This window comes from Leuciscus leuciscus, assembly GCF_965113295.1.
Source record: "Leuciscus leuciscus genome assembly, chromosome: 12".
NCBI classification, from domain to species: Eukaryota; Metazoa; Chordata; class Actinopteri; order Cypriniformes; family Leuciscidae; genus Leuciscus; species Leuciscus leuciscus.
Genome location: NC_138736.1, coordinates 17,815,379 through 17,835,151, shown reverse-complemented (window position 1 = coordinate 17,835,151; position 19,773 = coordinate 17,815,379). Strand labels below are relative to the sequence as shown.

Below are 19,773 nucleotides of genomic sequence, written 5' to 3'. Positions count from 1 at the left end.
AATCTTATTTTATCCCTTTATTCCCCAAACTTTATATACTGTTCCCTTATACTTACATGCAAATAATTTATAGGTACACACACTATAATTACTGAAAGTTACGCTGTAAATTTGTCTTAATTGCGCAGTACATTCCGGGCTGTAATCTAAAGCGTTATCACATTTTTTTAGTACTCTTTCCACCACTGCGTACCAGATGTGGGCCGGATCTGGGCCGACACTATGTTGCTGTCTGGGTTGGCTGAAATGGAGAATTTACTTTGTTCCTACTGTCCTAAAACTAACAAGTCCATGCCATCCTTAAAGGACAAGTTCGGTATTTTACACTTAAAGCCCTGTTTACAGATCGTTTCTGATGAAATAGAACGGTTAAGATTACATTTTGGACACATGCTGCTGTCCCGAGAATTTTAGGTTTCTTTCGCTCGGAAAAATAGGTCCACAGTTTTACAACGAATGGTAAAACACCTGTTGGAAAGCATCTTTTGCAGTGATTTTTGTGTGAGCATATCAGTGAACACCCCTGACCACTCGGTGAGTTTCACGTCTTTGTAAACGAAAGTTTAATGCGTTTTAGGAAGGATTGTTCCAGTGCACATATGCAGCCATTCTGGAGGTGGGGGGGAAAGCGAAAGAAACCCAAAATTCTCGGGACAGCAGCATGTGTCCAAATTTTAATCTTAACCGTTCTATTTCATCAGAAACGATCTGTAAACAGGGCTTTAAGTGTATAATACCGAACTTGTCCTTTAAGTGAAAATACGAATTGTAAGTGTTTATAACATGTTGGTTGGTTACACTGTTCTACGTGCTTTTTACAGCAGTGCGGGTTGCATCAACTACTCAATTCATTCTACAACTTTATTGATGCTTTGAGTCTATGCTTTTCTGAATTACTAGTTGATTAGTGAAAATAAGTAGGCCTTTGTAGCTGTTTCAGCATGTAGATGGCAAAAACTATTCATAAATCCAAATGTGAACTAACATTTCAGGTGATTTGTGTACAATCCCATTGCAGAGTATGATTTTTTTTATGTTTATGAAATAAGTATTTTATGATCACCAAGGCTGCATTTATTTGATCAGAAAAACAGTAATATTTTTAAATATTATTACAACTGAACATAACTGTTTTCTATTTAAATATGTTCAAAATGTAATTTATTCCAGTGATGGTGAAGGTGCATTTTCAGCAGCCATTACTTCAGTCTTCTATGTCACATGATCCTTCAGAAATCACTCTAATATTCTGATTTGCTGCTCAAGAAACATTTCTTATTATTGTCAATGTTGAAAAGAATTGTGCTGCTTAATAATTTTGTGGAAACTTATTTTAATTTTTTTTCAAGATTGTTTTATTGTTTCATAGAACAGAATCTATTTTAAATACAAATGTTTTGTAACTTAAATGTGTATACTGTCACTTTTGATCTATTGAATGCAGCCTTGCTGAATAAAAGTAGCCTACTAATTTCTTTGAAAATGAAATTGTACTGACTTTATTAATAAATAAATCCGAGTAGGGGAGAGTGGGGTAAGATGCGCCAGTGAGTAAGTGCCAGACTGTGAAAAGCAGAAGCACACGGGAGGAGTGGAAGGCACCCATTTACTGTTTTTGGCTTGTCAAAGTAAAAATTTCGCATAACAGATGTGGCCGTTACATCAAAGCAAATTTGTCTAGGTCTAAAAATATTTATGATCCATATTGGTGATTTAGCAATGTATAAAACTATGCAAATCATTTAGCTAAATATTAGTCTGAATTGGTAAGCTAGCTAGTTTTGTCCAAAATGGCAGCCATGGGGCAAAGGGAGCCAAATGCTGTGGGGTAAATTGAGCCAGTGTTTTAACTTACCCCACCATAATGCACTAGTTAAGTTAAATATCTGAAGTATCTGTAATATTACGCAAATTGCTTAGTTTATTCTTTTTTGATAGGAACAATGTAAGTACACCAAATCCTTCTCTGATAAGAACCATGAAGATGCTTAATCATATCTTTCCACCCGTAGTCCCTAATGGCCTAACATTGTAGAAAAACTACCATGCCAAGAACCTTTTGACTAAAATGTTTAGCCTGTTAGTAGTTTCAGTGACATTCATTCATTTATTCATTCATTCATTCATTCATTCATTCATTCATTCATTCATTCATTCATTCATTCATTCATTCATTCATTCATTCATTCATTCATTCATTCATTCATTCATTCTAATTCAGTCTTTGTTTAATTGTACTCAACAAACTCTCTGTTTAGTCTGTTTTTGGAAAGGTTACAACTTTACAAGGTTACAATGTATTGTTTCAGAAATGCAAAAAATTTAAGATATTGAAATTTCAACTTCATTTGGTTGGTTTTATGTTGTTTAAGTTAGCTTTAAGAAAATAAATGTGACTATTTGTAAAAGGAAAATTGATTATTAAATTTGTTTTTTTAAAAGAGGTAAATGATCTTTAAAATGTCACATGGGTTTCAGTTAGATAGTCAGATTACACCCAGATGGTGCAACTTACCATCTGGGGTAAATTGAGCCACAGGAACACTTTTTAATATGAAGCCCCTTTGTCATAGATGTATTCTCATCATTTAAATATATAGGAAACATCCATTTTTTTAGATACTTTCATTTTACTTCTGCCTAATTGTCTCTTATCTTAAGGACCACATAAGCAAAAAAATAAAATAAAATAAATGCCACATCTTACCCCACTCTCCCGTACTCGGATTACATGAACCAAGATGATGTTATTATGTGGTTGTGTGTTGGACCAGCAGTATTAACATGAAAAAGGTAATATACTGTACCTGTACACCTGTGCTTTTCTTTGCCAGAGCCAAACTACACCAATTAGACTATTCATACTCTCATTATAATCAATTAGACTGACACAAAGTGTTCATAATAATTTCAATTTCAGTCAATATAATTGGATGAAACTAAGGCGCATCTGGCACATGTTGCCTAACATCTCTCTTTTTTTTCTTTATTTTTTTATTTTTTTTTAAGTGACATCTTTAATTGGAACTTTAAACAATGTGACAGCCAGGAGAGATTTCTACAAACAATAGATCAGACAAGCCCTGTTCTGTCATTCAATGTTAATGTGTGATCTTTAGAAATCCAAAAAGTAATTTAAAGAAGAAAAACAGAGGAGCAACAGAGAAACGAAAAATTGAGCTAATGCATCTCTTGCTAAGAAAGAACATGGATTTCTTTGCTGGAGACCAACTTATGACCAGTTCTGGTTTATGATGATCTAATTGATGGAACAGTATACCAATAAAGCTTTGCATTCAATATGTTGGTCTTTACATCATTGTTGTCACTCTGAGAGTGTTTTGCGTGTTTCCCTGTCAAATCTAAAACTGTGAATCATGTTCTGACCCAATTCGTCTCCAGCACCAGACAGAGAAAGAGGAAGATGGAAAAAGAAACACACAGTTATGATGGACACCACCCTATGCTGATGGCTATTTGTTTTTGTTTTTTTTACCTCAGACAGATATTAACCAGATGCCTCTGCTTGCAGAAAACAGCAATGAGCAAGTAAACAATATCCTGAATTGCAAAGCATATGGCCCTCCATCTCAGCATGGCTCCATTGAGGGCCCTTTTTGTTTCCACAAACAGTCAGTTGCATGATTTACATCATGATTCCATTGCTTATGAACATTTCTGAACAGAAATATTTGGACTGAGTAATCAAAATAAGCTTAAATCCTATCATTTTAGAATCTGTTATCAAACGTTTGTCACAGCCGGCCATGCTTCACGGTACACATGCACGGCTGTCTGTATCTGACATCAATCTGACAGCAAGCTTTATTCATGCTTCCCATAAGAGTCTTAAATTAATATCACAGGGAACAATCTGTCACACTCGAATGGTCAAGGCGCCCCACTAGCCATACTTTTTTTCTCCATGCGGTTTTTACTGTTCCTCTATTAATTGCAATTCCATATTCTATAACTCACACTGTGCAATTACAGTGAGTCAAGAGGACATGGCCTTTGCTGGCCAGAAATCATTAACTTGTTTAAGAAATAAGATATGTTCTGTCTAGTACACCAGTCTGTCTTTCACCTTATTTGTTTTTGACATTCACAACCTCTGTTATGGATGAAACTAGGACAAAGTTTTCGACTTTTTCTTTTTTTCTGTATTTTCTGTTTTCTGTATAAAATGATGCGAGACCCTTACACACAACCAATTAGACTAGATTTACTGAAGCAAACACCAGTCAGCAAGGCAGAAAAACAGGGGTTTTAAATAAAATTATAGTTTGAAAAGTTGTTAACCTTAACTGGTTTCTGTGCCCAGTGTGCGTCATTTCAGAATTACCGTAATTATGAGTTTCCGAGTAGAAAAAAAGGCTATCACATCTTTAAACTTTGTAATTAAGCTGGACATTTAGAATTTTATGAAAGCTCTGACTTTTCTCACATTTGATGCTGTGTAAAAACAGCCAAAATGACAGTGGATTTAACAGTTAAACCTTGTCGGGTAGAAACCTCTGCACATAATTTTGTTTGATGTGTCATTTTATTATAGCTAGTGTTACCAGGTGCACTTTCTTTCTTCTTAAATACAGTATTTCCTGATTATTAATATGTGCGTTGGTTTGAACTGAATAAAATCGTCAAAAAGAAGAATGCAGTACTTGCTTTCCATAGTGAAAAAGTACATTTTAGCATACTTTTAAAAAGAATACTCTACATGAATAAGTACAAACTGAATGAAATGTTTTCAGACACTTAAGTGCATGGATGTCCACTACAGCCCTCACCACATTTTACAGGAGCGCAGTGGAGTCTGTCCTTACAGGGCGTATTACATCCTTGTATGGTAGCTGCACCACATTTGAACGGAAAGCCCTACATAGGGTTGAGAAACCGCTCCAAAAATTATCGGCACACAACTACCTGCAGTTGAGGACATCTACATTACACGCTGCCTTAAGAAGACAAAGCTTATCATGAACGACCACAGTCACCTGGCACAAGCACTTTTCTCTTTTCTCCCCTCTGGTAAAAGGCTCAGGATTATTCCTCCACACACTACTCCAATGCCATAAGACTGTTCAACACTAATGTTTAATCAACACTAATGTCTAACACTAAGAATACTGGAAACTTCATAACAACAAAGATGTCACTTTTTAACTTTATTATATTATGCCACTTATTGTCTTATTTATTTTGTCACTGATTATCTTAGTCATAATGGTTTAATAATCATTTTATTAATTTCTGTATATTTGTTTTGTTTATATAGCAGTGAGGTTTATTGTATTTTGTCTGTCTATAGTCTGGAGTAGCATTTCAGTAAGTTTTTCATTGTACTTGGTAACTTGTACACATGACAATAATAAAATGACTTGATATTTAACCTTAGTGTATGTTTGACCTTCTTACTTAAGAAAATATTTATATGTAATTTTATATTTATTTATATTGTCTTTGAAAATATGGTTAAATAATTTACTGACAAGCAACTAAAATATACTTTAATATAATTTCTATTGAAAATGCTATGCCATGTATTTAAATATATTTGTAATTACACATTTGTAATGATGAAGTTGCAATTTTAACATTTAAAATATATTAACTTTAAATGTAATATCAAATAACACACTACAGTTAAATTATAATCAAACACTTTATGTGCTTTAGTATGTTAGTCATCACAGCAAAAGATTATTAAAACAATTATTTAAAATGTACTTTAAAGTGAAATTTTTAATTTGACATTATTAGTGTACTTAAGTGTGTTAAGAAACATAGTCATGAAAGTGTACACTTTTTAATTGACCTTTTATTTCATTAATTATCTGAAAGTAGAATATTTTTAATATATATTTTTAAGATTTGAAGTACACTACAAGTGCACACTCAATACAATTAAGTGCACTTTTTTTTTACAAGGGTTAAGAGTCATAAATATCCATTTTGAGATGAAAACATGTTGTACACACCTGAAATCTCAGGTTACGAAAAGCCCATGGCACCGCTTCCTGTTTGTCACACTGAATGATATTATTAATCACTAGTACATTACGTACCATGACGCCAGTGCTTGAATAATAGACTGTAGCTTATACACAGAGTACAACATGTGGTGCGGGTGCTTCTAAACTGCATATTCAGCAAGTACATTCACTGCTCTCCTAACAGCTGTTCATCAGCTGTGTCCTCAGCAACAATGAGTGCGACACATCCAACACAAGCAAAGCCTGCCTTATGAGAGTCAATGAGAGATATAAACCATCCATATCCCATAGACCTACAGTATAGTGGCCCCAAAAAAGTATTTAGACATTTCCTAAGCACTTAAAACATCTGAATGTTATTGTATTTGATAGGCTAATAAAATAACAAATGTAGTTTATGTTACTCTATTTTAGGACCATTCATGTTAAGATTTTTTTGCATAAGATAAAGGGATAGTTCACCCCAAAGTGAAAATACTGTCATCATTTGCTCAGCATCAACTTGTTCCAAACCTATATGAACTTCTTTCTTCTGCTGTACACAAAAGAACATATTTTGAAGAATATGGGTAACCATACAGTTGATGGACCTCATTGACTGCCATAGTATGGGGGAAAAAAAATACTATGGTAGTCAATGGGTTCTATCAACTGTTTGGTTTCCAACCTTCTTCAAAATATCTTCGTTTGTGTTCAAAAGAAGAAATAAATGCATACAGGTTTGGAACAACTTGAGGGTGTGTAAATTATGACAGTATTTTCATTTTTGGGTGAACTATCCCTTTAATGCAAAACGCTGTTAAACAGTTCTCGTTCTTGTTGAGATTTACCCGATTACTCTTGGGTAATGTGGACAAAAAAAATACAGAGCATGCATTATTTGTTTCTTTCCCTGTGACATTAACTTTTATCATCTATAAAACACATTACACTTCAGTGTGCACATGCATTTCTACAGATACGGGGGGGAAAGACTAGGAGCAAATTCAGCTATTTTTCTTTCTTTGTTTTTATTGATTTGTAAAGGAAATGCCCTGCCCCTGAAAGTAAAAATACTGTACAATACAATACCCCAGAGAACAAAACAATTAACATTTTAATTTACATACATTTCAGTTTGTAGTTGGTTTCAGGCACTTTAAGTCACAGAAGTAACATTCCACATAAACTGCTACATCTAAAGTCTTTGGTCCTCAGTTTTTCAAATAAGGAAAGTATTATATGATCAGAACTGAACACATCCTCCCAGTTTTACGGCTTTTCTTGATTTCTTTTTTCATAACTTCAACAAAAGCTGTGTTTCATAACTTAAAAACATTTCATTTATAAAATATGAATGGGTTACACATGAATGTGGAGTAGAGTGCTTTAGACATTTCTCCCCCAATGTTCATTGTTATTGTTTTATCTGCACTGGACAAAATCCTCACAAAAAGTTTTTGAGTGGACTTGGAGCAAATTAAATCATTTTGAGTCTTCCACTTAAGCAGAGTTCATTATAATAGGCTGGATTGGTAGCATCCATATAAAGACAAAATATTTCACTTCTGGTCTCCATTGAGTTTTGCACAAAACAACCTGCTATAATAGAATGGTGAGTCTCATGACACTTGACAAAAACATGACTGGGTCATATTTCACCCCAACATCACAAGACAAAAATAGGAAATTATATTTTACATAAAGAACATTTCCAATTAAATTGTAGGACCATTAAGATGTAATAGTTTTATGACAATAAAGTATATTTTCTAAAGTCTATATAGGTCTATAATTTAAATTGTGGAGCAATTTATTCATCCTATTGTAATTTTCTTTGTTCTAATTATATAACTGTTTACTTGATTATTTATTAACAGAGAACATTTTACCTAAAGGCATTTTACTTTAAAGGAGAACTTGGTAACTTTTTTAACTTAATAAAACTGTCTAGAAATCATTTGGATGGTTAAACAACCTGTTCTGGTGATATTGGTGACTTTCCCCGCTCCCCCCAGCGTTCCCAGGCGGAAAACCAACCTTGCAACTTGCAACACTACCGTCCCGGCAAGTTAGAAATTGGAAGTCTCGTGAGAAGCGAGAACTAGAACGAGAACGAGCGCGAAACACAAATTGCTTTACGGCAATTCGACATAAACACACACGCATGTATGATGTATTACCAGATTACCCACCTCGGTAGACATAGCTCCACGCGATACAGTTGGCTTGCTCCGATCAAAACAAACGCACATGAGCAGCGGTAGAGAGGGGGAGGAGGCCGCCGCAAATGAGTTTTTTACGACTGTGTTGTGAAATATACGCCCCCCCACAGCTGTAGGGGGAGCTCGTGGGGAAAACATGCGACAACAAAAGGGAAAATCAGCGAAGAAGTGACTAGAGTTCGCTAGACTTACAGAGTTCTCCTTTAAGTTTTGCTGCGGTTTGCTTAGCCTGTAAAATGTTGGTCATATTGCCTATCCTAAGTGCTCAGGTTAATAAATCTAGATAGTAGACAGCCTAGCTAGCTATAATAATTATTATTATTATTTATCTTTATTTATTTATTTTATTATTATTATTATTATTTCATATTTGTGAAGACTGTTATAAGGTTGTGCACCACACTCAATATCAAAAAAAATCCATAGCTTGTTTTAAAAGTTTAAATAAGACCAAAATAAACAAGATTTTTGAATTCTGTTTGTTCTTTGAGCCATGTATGACTATTATGCATCTAACATAATCAATAATTTGGTAAATGTGGTGTCCGAATTATAAATAAAACAAATAAATTTTTATTTTATTTTTTAATCTGGAAAATGCCATTTTGTCATTTTGATAATTAAAAAAAAAACACACACACAAAAGCACTAAATCCTGGTGGGACTGATTAGTTGTAGTTGAATGTTTGTTGATTTAAATAAACAAATACCTTAATTTTCACAGTAATACAGTAAAAATACTGTACTAAATGATTATTATTTTTATTATTATTAAAGCTCTTATGAGACTAATGAAAATCACAACTGAGAAATTAGAATTTCTTTATGCAAAATATACTTTTTTTTCTCTTGATATTGAAGTGAAATCTAACAACCATCTGAAGACTGCAAATATGCCCCAGAAGTGTTTTTGTCCCTTCCTGGCTCAGCTACAAGGCAGCCATGTTTGATAGCTGTTACAGGTGGAAATGGGCGAATGCACATGTGCTATATAGTAGTTGCTGAAGTTGACGTCTCTGACATAGGGAGCTGGTTGGTAGTAACATGTTACATTAGACAGTGCAGGGATTGCGTTCTGTTCAGCCAGCACGCGTAGTGCCAAAGAGGAGATGAGCGCGAGTGTTTGTCTTCGCTCATGGCCCATGAGACATACGGTGCTTTCATCTACCACGTGATGGAGAGTCACGAGGCAATCGTAACGCTTGTGCTCCATGCCGTTAAAGTGGTTCTGCAGATACGCCTCCAGCTTCCTCTGCTGCTCATTGATGTCAGAGAAGTCGATGAAAAAGCGTGAGCACATGTAGCGCTGGAGCGTCTTCATCTGTGCCTCGGAGGCTGGACGGAAGCCTCTTACCAGCAAGTGGCAGTACTTCAAGAGCCCACCTCCACGGATTTCTTCCGGGCTGTGCGTAGCGATGATTTTGGCATGTAGGTGTCCTAACGCTTCTTCAAAGTTTCCGTACATGCTCTCTCCGAGTACAGTGGGATGGAAACTCTCGGACATGGGCGTCTCAGAGCAGCGGTCGAATAGCAGCAGCGAGTCCAAGCCGATCTGAAATGAATCCACGCTGAACTCAAACTGCCGTCGCAGAGAGTCCACAAACTTCAGCTCCACGTTTTTGCCAGTGTTGTTGGAAAGTGAGATTAGGCTCCAGCGGTCTGTGTCATTGCAAACCTTCACCAGCTTCTGCACGTACACTTCCTTTAAGGTGAGGGCGGTGATGCGGTCCCGGCTCACGCCGGGGGGCAGGAACTCCAGGAGGCTGTCCAATACCACATCCTTCACCAGACGGAAGGTCTTGTCATCGGTCAGACTCAGACCGAAGATCAGATCCAGGTCTTTGTAGCCCAGGCCAGTGTCCTGATGGAGCACATAACTGGCAGCAGAGCCGTTCAGCTTCACATCACGCACCACTACACCTCGCTCTTCTAGACGAGCCCGCACCACCTACACATGAAGGAGAGAAAGAAAGAGATATAACAAACTTTTTTACAAATTTCATACATATTGAAATTTTTACAATTTCATACAGAACTGTTATTCATTTGCTTCAATATGGTGGACAGTCATATTGTTGAAAGTCAATCAGAAATTAAATTCTGAACCATGTTTTCATAAGTTATTAGCGTTTTTGCAAAAAAACGATATCTCTGGAACACTAGGTGGCGCTGTTCAAACTTTCCAGGTACCTTCTGGACATGCCGATGATGTGTCATACCGAATTCATACCGAATTTTGTGTCAATACATCAAATAATTTAAAAGATAGTGCAATTTGTGACAAAATTCAAAATGGCAGCCCGATGATTCGTCTGATTCTGGCAAAATTGGTATCCATGGATTCATAACACAAGGAATCCATAGACACCAAGATCATGATTTTCTGACAAACTGTTCTCTGCCATTTTTAGCCACATCATGACCTGTAGGTGGCACTGTTTCCAAATTTGGCATGGACCCTCAGATCATGGTTCCGATGAAGCGTACCAATTTCTGTCTCAATTGCTGAAGATACAGCCTCTGAACCAATTTCGGGTCAACCTCGAGTTTGTGACTTTTGAACAAAGATGAATAAAAAAATATCGGTCCAAAGATCATACGAGCCAATTTTCGAAAGAATTGGCCAAAATTTTAAGGAGGAATAGGGAAAAACGGAATACTGTACTTTTCAAAATGGCCACTACTGTAATGGGTGGACTCTTAATGTAAGATGGTGAATGTGATCAGCATGATGAGGGGAATCAGGTGTACTAAGTTTAATTTTTCTAGATTAAAGGGTTCAAAAGTGATAACCATTTGAAAAGTGAATTTTGAACTGGTGGTGGCGCTATAGAGTTGGTCCTAGAGACTCCAAATTTGGTCAGATTGCTATTCATTACCATCACTACAAGTGTGCCAAATTTCATAATTTTCCTACTTACGATTCATAGGGCTGCCTAAGACTCCCATTGGGGAAAAATAATAAGAAAACGAATGGATACAATAGGGGCTTGGCCACAAATAAATGGACCATAATATTAGTAAACCACATATTTAAGTATGTAGGAGATCATAGAGCATGAGGAAATTGAGAATATCCTATTAACTTGACATTTGGGAAGTCAAAGACTTAGTCTGAGTCAAAGACTTAGCACATAGATTTTTTGTTAAAGTCTAGTTCTGTGGAGGTTCTGGATTTCCTCAGTGCCCAGCCAGACCAGAAGAGATATCACTGTGTAAGTATCAGGAGGATCCGCTGCAAACAGATCCAGATCTGCTAAGGTGAACTGGGTGGTTACTAGAATATTGCTATGCGGTTACTAAAGTGTTAAGGTGCATTGCTGTGTACTGTTAGTTCCACATCTTTTTCTTTCTCTTTGTCTCTGTCTGATTTATGAACGTAGGCTTGTGCATTTTCTACCCATCACAACACATGATTTTGGTTGACCTATTTCTCTGCACAGTTACATAATCCCTACAGTGTCTGTACCTCTTAGGATCAAATGGAAATATTTTATTTCATCACCAGATATCTGTCTGCACACTTTTGACAACTAAAAATTACCAAGGGGAAAAAACAAACATTAAAACACTAGATGAAAGATGAAAAACAGCACAATGCTCCAGAACAAATGCTGGTTTTCTGGGATACAGCAAAGGTCAGGACATAAACTGAAACTTTCAGATCAGTTTCCACAATGGAATTATACATTTCAATGTTCTTGAAAATATCTTGGCAAAAAAAAATAATAATTCAGCATGGAGAACCAGTTAGTTACACTGGTAACCAAACACTTTCAGAAAGTTGGTGGGTCATATTGATAACAGTTTGTACCTAGTAAAATGTTTCTTAAAGATAATAACTTAGCTATTTTGTAAATAAAACTAAACATATTTTGTATTCCCAAAATATTTTTTGTCTTTTACCTATAAAATACAAATTAATGCCTTATTCTGCTTGACCATACTCTACATCCCTTAATCCTACCCAATTCCAATCCATTACCTAAACTTAACAACTACCTTACTAACTATTAATCAGCAGTAATTAGGTGTTTATTGAGGCAAAAGTTGTAGTTAATAGTTAATACTGAGAATTGGACCCTAATCTGAAGTGTGGCTGATTGTTCTAAAGACAAAGCTTTAGGTCAAAGCATATGTATGACATGACTTTTTGCTGAATTAAAAAAAAACGACTTAGGACGTGATCACGCATAGCAGCATGCACAAAGTCACACACAAGATACAAGGAGCATTCACTCAAAAAAGGAAAAAGCCTAGAGGGATCTCCTCTAAAACTCTAAAGAAGACACATACATTGAGATATCAATCTACAAGCCTATTTCCTTTGACCCTTAAAGGCTTGTAAAAAAGCCACAAACACACTGGTCTGACCGGTGCAGACAACGCCTTGGCTCGCTTTGTTTTGTTTTCTAACCTGGCCAAAATAGGTTTCGTGTTTTATTTGTAGGATGATGGTAAGGCAAATTTCCACACAGCATTTGACAGATTTAGGCTGGGGAACAGGCCAATAGAACACAGCATCATTGCCCCCTGGATACCAACAGCCACTCTGGGCAGCCGGTCTCACTGTGAACTGCCAAATGCAAAGGGATGAATGAACCACTTACGAGTCTCTGACACTGGCCCAGGCTCAGGAAATGAGTCAGTGAATCCCCTGTATACTGGACTAGACTATTAAGAGTTTTTTCCTGATCTTAAATTGTTTCCAAAAATTCACAATGGAATCTTTGAAATTCTAGCTATTGGATGGCCATGTGGATAACGCTAGGTGTTATATGAAGCTCGGATAAAACTTTTAGCAGTTACTCATACATAACTTCCATTACACCAGTTCTACGCCCCATTAGTAAAGGCCTTGTCCAAAAAATCATTCATCTGATTTTCCAAACAAAAAAACCTATGCTAAGTATGTCATCATTTACTCACCCTAATTTTGTTCCAAACCATGCCTTTTTTTTTTTTTTAAGACTATGAATGTTGAGACTAGGAATGTTGCGCAGCAAATAAGGACCATAAAAGTGATCCATACGACATGTACTTTAGTCTTCTAAAGGCAAATTATAGCTTTGTGTGAGAAACAGAGTGAAAATGAAGTTTTGTTTGTTTGTTTTGCTGAATACTTTAGAGTCTTACAGGTTTTGAACAACATGAAGATGAATAAATGATGACAGAACTTGAACTATCCCATAATTTCTTGAACTATCCCAAAACAAGTTTTCAGGGAGTCATTATTACTACCTTTTTTTTTTTTTTTTTAGATACATTTTACAGTGAAAGAATGTTAAAAAGGCTCTGTTGATTAGCTCCCCCTGCAGGTATGGGTGTATGGTGTAAAGTATACCTCAAACTGATTCCAGCCACTGGTTTTACCAGGTTTATGTTCCATGCTGGAGGGATGAATTCCTTTAAGACATCCATTCACATACTCATAAAAGCACCTGTTCTAAGACAGGAACAATGGGAATGGCTTAGATGTAGAGTCTATGTATCCTTTCAGATTGAAAAAAAGCACATGTTCTAAGACAGGAACAATGGGGATGGCTTAGATGTAGAGTCTATGTATCCTTTCAGATTGAAAAAAAAAAATGTATCCTGAGGAGTTAGTTTACACTCTGGCCAAATTGAAAGACTTACCAGGCTCCTCTTTACCACACAGATGCCATGTCAGCTCTGGCTCACAAGTCTACTGTTTCCAACAGGATTAATCCACTTTTAACCTTATGTGCCACAAACAAGCCAACTTTGTCTGCTAAACAGGCCAGTGTAAGCCAAGCAACAATGCAAAAATTATACCACTGAGAAAACATGAAATAGTGGTGATTTGTGTCTGAGTGTTCTTTCTACACTTAGTAATAAGAACGATGCATGCTTTATAACAACACCAAAAACTGATGCCATGTAACAAACAACCTTCTGGAGGGCTGATGACCAACAAATCTAAGAGTATGCTTCCTGGTAGTTGAAGACATTTCCACTGTTTTATTGTAGACAAAACTACAAAACACTTGTGAATACTGCAAATTCCAATCAGATTGTCAGAATGATACTAACATCCAGGAGTCAAAATGAACAGGTTTTTATCAGTCTGTCAGGAAACAAAATCATGTTTAAATTATTCTGTGTTGGTACTATGAGCACTTGTAAGAATGAACTTATCACTGGGCTTGCTTCAAATCTTTCAAATATATCAAGAGATTTTTTGATGCACTTACTAGCAACCATGTTGCATATTTATGAGCAGAACTGTATATTGTTTGTCTTCTGTCTGGGAAATAATATGTGCTTATTACATTTGGATGGACAGTAATTCTGTGGACGTAATTGCATGGCCAGTGATGAAGATGTTTCAGTACAGAAAATTCTCAGAGACTTTTTTCAAAATGTCTATTATTGTGTCACAGAAATATTCTGAGATAAACCTACCACTAAACAAGAAAAACTGGGGTGGTTGCTTCAAATGTCAATCAGACTCAGGTCTCTTCCTGTCTAAGTGTGCAGTTCTAACCAGCCTAAACTGCATTGTGACCCAGTATTTATGCTAAGTCAAAATTCAGGCTATGAAAGACTAGCTGCTTGGTAGGTTGTCACCATGACCTGTATAATAACTGTAATGCCTGTTCTATGTGTACATATTACATTAGTGCATTGATTTGAAATGAATCTTCCAAGTGTCAAGAATATAAAAATATGATGCTGAAAATAGATATAATATGTTGGTGATGACAATTGTTTGGCAAGGCAAAAAATTAACTAAAGCCTTATTGAAAGGGTTTTATTGAGAATAAAAGTGAATAGTTTTCATAAAGACAATCAAAAAATCGAATTAAAGATGAGATACTGCAAAACCTAAAAGCTTATGGACTTGTCTGATGGCTCCCACATTAGGTACAGAGCCCCACAACCAGATGGTAGAGTAATAAGCACTTTCATTTGGAGGTCAGTGATGTCATCAGAGAGAGGCCTCATTTTGAATAAGCCATTTGATACGGCTGGGTAAAAATACTAGCCTATATATATCTTGTTTCACAGTTAATTGTGTGAACTGGCTTCCTTGCAACATGAGGTTGTAAATAAAACAAGCTAAATGAAGGGAAATACTGCATTCTCATTCAAAATAAGAAGACACGGAGGCATTTTAGTTCATTAATCACCCTTAAAATATTTAAGTTTATAGAAAATAAGTTTCAAACATTTTGAATGTTGGTTGTTACCTCTGTTATTAAAAAAATATTTCAAAATCTATCTTCATTCTAGTCTTGTTTATTGTTCCAAATTGAAAATAATTTTTTTATTGAACTGAGAGACAAGTTTGTATATGGAATAAGACAAGCTATCATAAATAATATGAATGACATTTTGTTTTTCAACATGTTTGAGAGCGTCAGGCATCAGTCAGCCGACAGCAGGTTCACTATGAGAGTTTCTCCGGATGTTAAATAGATTGAATTACCTGATTTGATAGCACAAACACCTGCTGATATCTACTGGAATTCAGCATGGAAGAAAAGCTGACACATAAACCTTTTCCAGTAAGGCTGCAAAAGTCACGACCGATTGCAAAAGCTAAAATGTATCCTTTACAGTAGAATAATCAGGGGAAAAAATAATCTTGGCACCTCATTGTGAAACTAGCAAATTACACTGAACCTTTAGAGAAATATGAGATGCTTTCAAGCTTAATAATGCTATAGTAGAGATGCTTAAAAAATTACACTTGAAAACAAACTACCACTGAAATTTTAATGCCAGTATATTTAAAAAAAGATTTTCAATACCATTTTATTTTAATAGTAACCTGTCAAATAAACAAAAAGTGCATTTAGTCATCAAGAATGTTCAAAGCTCATTTAAAGTAAATTATAATAAATCCATAATATCTATTACCACACATTCTAAGTTTCTACACTATGTGGCATCCATAAACAGCCTACAGTATGGGGTTGTTTTACAGAAACATTCTAAATCTGTTTCTGTTTAATATTCTGTTTAGTAACCATTTTTAAATAGGAAATAAACCTTCATATATATATATATATATATAAATTAAGTCAAGAATTAAGATTGCAATACAGAAACATCCTAACTTTCCTACGTGTTTCCAATTATATCCTATCTGTTAAGTAGCCGTGGTAATTCCATTTAGGAAATAGACTTTAACTTTTCTGTAACACATTTTCTGCAACATCCCCCAATTATGAATAATAGCTCTACATTTATGCACCTATGTATTAAATACAATGGGTCTCATTCACTAATAATTGCGTGGATTATTTAGTCACAACACGAGCGTATGCACATACATTAGTTCTTCTCGTCCTAATGTTTGAATTGCCTTTGGAGTAGGCCTACCTATTCTAAATGAGCGGCCGCGTGCACGACGTTAGTCATTTGCATAAAACACGCCCAAACCATCTTCTTATAAGGGCTTTCCGCACAACCTTTCCTTTCCAGGCACAGCCTTTCACTCATCACAAACATTTGACGCTCTCTGCAAAAGCGCACTCGCCAGATCCACGAGCAAAGCCAAGTGTACCATTCTCAAAACCAGTTCAGATTACGAAGCTCTCAATAGCCAGCTGTAAATCAAGCGTAAATCTACGTTATTTAGAGAAACCTCGCAGCTGAAGCTATATAGGCTAATGCAGGTATTCTCACTCTTTCACTGTAGGCTACATAATGAAATATAAAGATGAAATTAAACTGCAGGCCTATTATTTATTAATATAGCATAATATTATAGGCTATTATATTATATAATAGTGTTAAGAAGAACGTCTTAACACGATGTTAGACTTTTTGTGTAGGCTATATGTGGTTTCAAATTAGTTTAGTTTTTTTCGCACATTGAGAATGCATTTTAGTAGCCTATGAAAGTTTTTTGTGAATCATGATTTGCTCGTGAAAACGTTCGGACGTACACAGATTTCATTTCACGCACAAATTTGTACGTAGCCTACACATGCGTGAATGAGACACAATGTCTTTAATCGCTTCACCTTTAAGACGTTTTTTTTTTTACTTTTATCTATTTAAAAAAAAATAAACATTTATTTTCATTGGCAATGGTAATCGTAATTATGTTAGCTTTTATATCTATTTTGTTTTGTGTCAGAGAGGATCCATTAGGATCCTTCAGGAATGCTCCAAATTATATAAAAAAAATTGGAATTGGAATTCTGTCCACATTATTACATTCCTTTTGGTGCTAACTGTGTTCAGCTGAGGTTTCATCGTGTTATATAAAGCCTATGGGTTTGGATCCTGTACCTGTACGATATGTCGAGGCTGAACGGAGAGTGTAGGGAAGTTTCCTCGTCCGTGGATCGGGACACACTCTCCCAGGATGGAGTCCAGACGCTGCACCTGCTCCCACGACAAAACACAACAGCGCCGGCTGTGCTCCGACACATCCGCGGAGGACATGGCGAAATCAGTCCGATGAAAACACAAGTCTGCTCTATGGATGTCAGCTGGATGCCCCTACTACTTGTTTATGATGATGTCCGACGAGTACGGTTTAGAGCAGAGAGTCAATTCAAGATCAAAGCGTGGATTTGAAAAGTTATTTTATCAACGAAACAGGATAAACAAACGAACCCAAGCGACTGTTTCCCACAGAAGAGTTACTCACACAGTCTACCGTTCATTCACTGTGCCTGCCTGGAATAAGCCTACAAATACATTTAAACGTGCCATATTTACATACGCCGCTCAATTGGTCAGCTTTATGAATAGTTAAATATTTTATAAGAACTAAAGCATTTGTGCACGCCTACGTCCACACGTCACAATAACCTGCTGCGATCATTGGTTGTAGGAGGGGCGTTCGATGTGTGGGAGCATGTGTTCAGTTTATGGTAAACACAAACCAGAATGCTCAAGCTAGTTAGTTTTATTACCTTTTCCAATAGGTTAAACCTGTAAACATATGATAATATATTCACATCGTATCGTAGTTTGATTTACAGTAGGTAGCCTACTAGGTTTTTCAAAAGTCTATTTCTCTCATTGCTTTTCAAGATGGTTAAATGTCATTTGTCTAAAAACTTACACAATCTATCATTTGTTATATTATCATCACAGCACCTATTCTAAAAAAGAGTATTTAGATCTGCATACATTGAGAACTCAGCTATTTCAAAAGGAAGTGGAACTGATCTCATTTTCTGGAAATCTGATATCTTTTTCATGACAGCTATTAGCAGTGCTCTGGGTGGTTTCAAGCAGTCTGAACTGGAACTTCTCCACAGTAATTTGTAAACAAGACATTTCTTACAAGTGAGTACCATAGAACACAATTCTATGAACATTATGCATGTACAATACGGCAATTTGCAGAACAGCATAAAGATATAAGCCAAGCAGAGTAATAAAATAAAGAATGTCAATGATAAGAAGCAAAAATTTGACACCTTGAATGAACTGATTATGTCATAATTAGACAGTTTTACTGTTAAGTAAAATATTTTGAAACAGCACTTTAAAAAATATTTTTTGTTAGGTAACCTAAATCAGGGGATTTCAATATTTTAGAGGCCATGGACCACCAATCCTTGCATCCTAAAATTTAAAAGGCAGCTATATTCTAAATTAAACTCTACACTATAGCAATTCATTTATTTATGTATTATTATTATTATTATTTTAAATAAATAAATATTATTTATTTTTTTAATCAAATGTTGTTTATTTATTTATTTTAAACATTTGTATTGTTTACTTATTCATTTAATCTATATTCATCTAATTTCTATTATTTGTTTTACTCAAATTGTATTTATTTTAATATATTTAATTATTCATTTTAATCTTTTTATTATTCATGTATACCCAGCTACAGTCAGTTATGTTTTAAGTGAACAAACAGAGGAGAAAGATAAGTCAGATAAGGAAGAAACAGCTCTTTAAGGTAAAAACTGCACATTTTTACACAGTATTATGCCTTGTTGATTTGGCTCCTGTATGTCTTAGCCTTTGGGTGTGATATTATATTTGATAAGTCCCACAGGAAGTTAAAAGGGCCTTTTATAACCTGATCAAACAGTAAGGCCCTTACCTCTGCAAACATCCTTTATTTTCTCAGGCTCCATATAGCAAACAGAGAATGTCCTCAACTTGAAATGCTGCTTGTATATGACATTAATCCTGCTTCTATTCCGTCATAGAAATATTATCTTTAGCTACAAGGCATTTAAAAGACGTCATCAAGTAGACCGACCTGTTAAGTGTAGCAAAGTATCATGTAAAGGAACAGAAACAAATCTCTGGAAGAGAATAAAAAAATTAAATAAAAATGCTGATCTCTGTGTTGTCACAAGGAGCAGGTTAAGAACCTGAACGGATGTGACCAGGGCTTGACATTAACACCTGCCAAATGTGGATTACAGCAGGCGTGTAACGCAGTCACTCCTATTATCCACTTTGGTAGGTTTGACTTATGTTTTAAAATATATATTAAAAATATATATTTTTTTTTTTTTATTTTTTTTTTTATTGTAGTCATTTAAAAAGGAATCTGAAATAGTAAACTAAGTTCAATGCAGTGTTGTCAAAAATACAGATATTCCGAT

The 19,773-nt window shown here is 35.5% G+C and overlaps 1 protein-coding gene and 1 long non-coding RNA gene across 2 annotated transcripts in view; one reads left to right on the top strand and one right to left on the bottom strand.

Annotated features, from left to right (window-relative positions):
* LOC309511603 overlaps positions 1 to 19,773 on the top strand; it is a 223,794-nt gene that overhangs the window by 148,288 nt on the left and 55,733 nt on the right. The window lies entirely within an intron of this gene.
* Positions 5,814 to 17,906, bottom strand: tent5bb (terminal nucleotidyltransferase 5Bb). The gene is made up of 3 exons (XM_082186767.1): positions 17,471 to 17,906; positions 8,393 to 10,148; positions 5,814 to 7,867 (listed from the first exon to the last, which is right to left on the bottom strand). The coding sequence occupies exons 1-2, from the start codon at positions 17,624 to 17,626 to the stop codon at positions 9,126 to 9,128; spliced, it is 1,179 nt and encodes a 392-aa protein (XP_082042893.1). The 5' UTR covers positions 17,627 to 17,906; the 3' UTR covers positions 5,814 to 7,867; positions 8,393 to 9,125.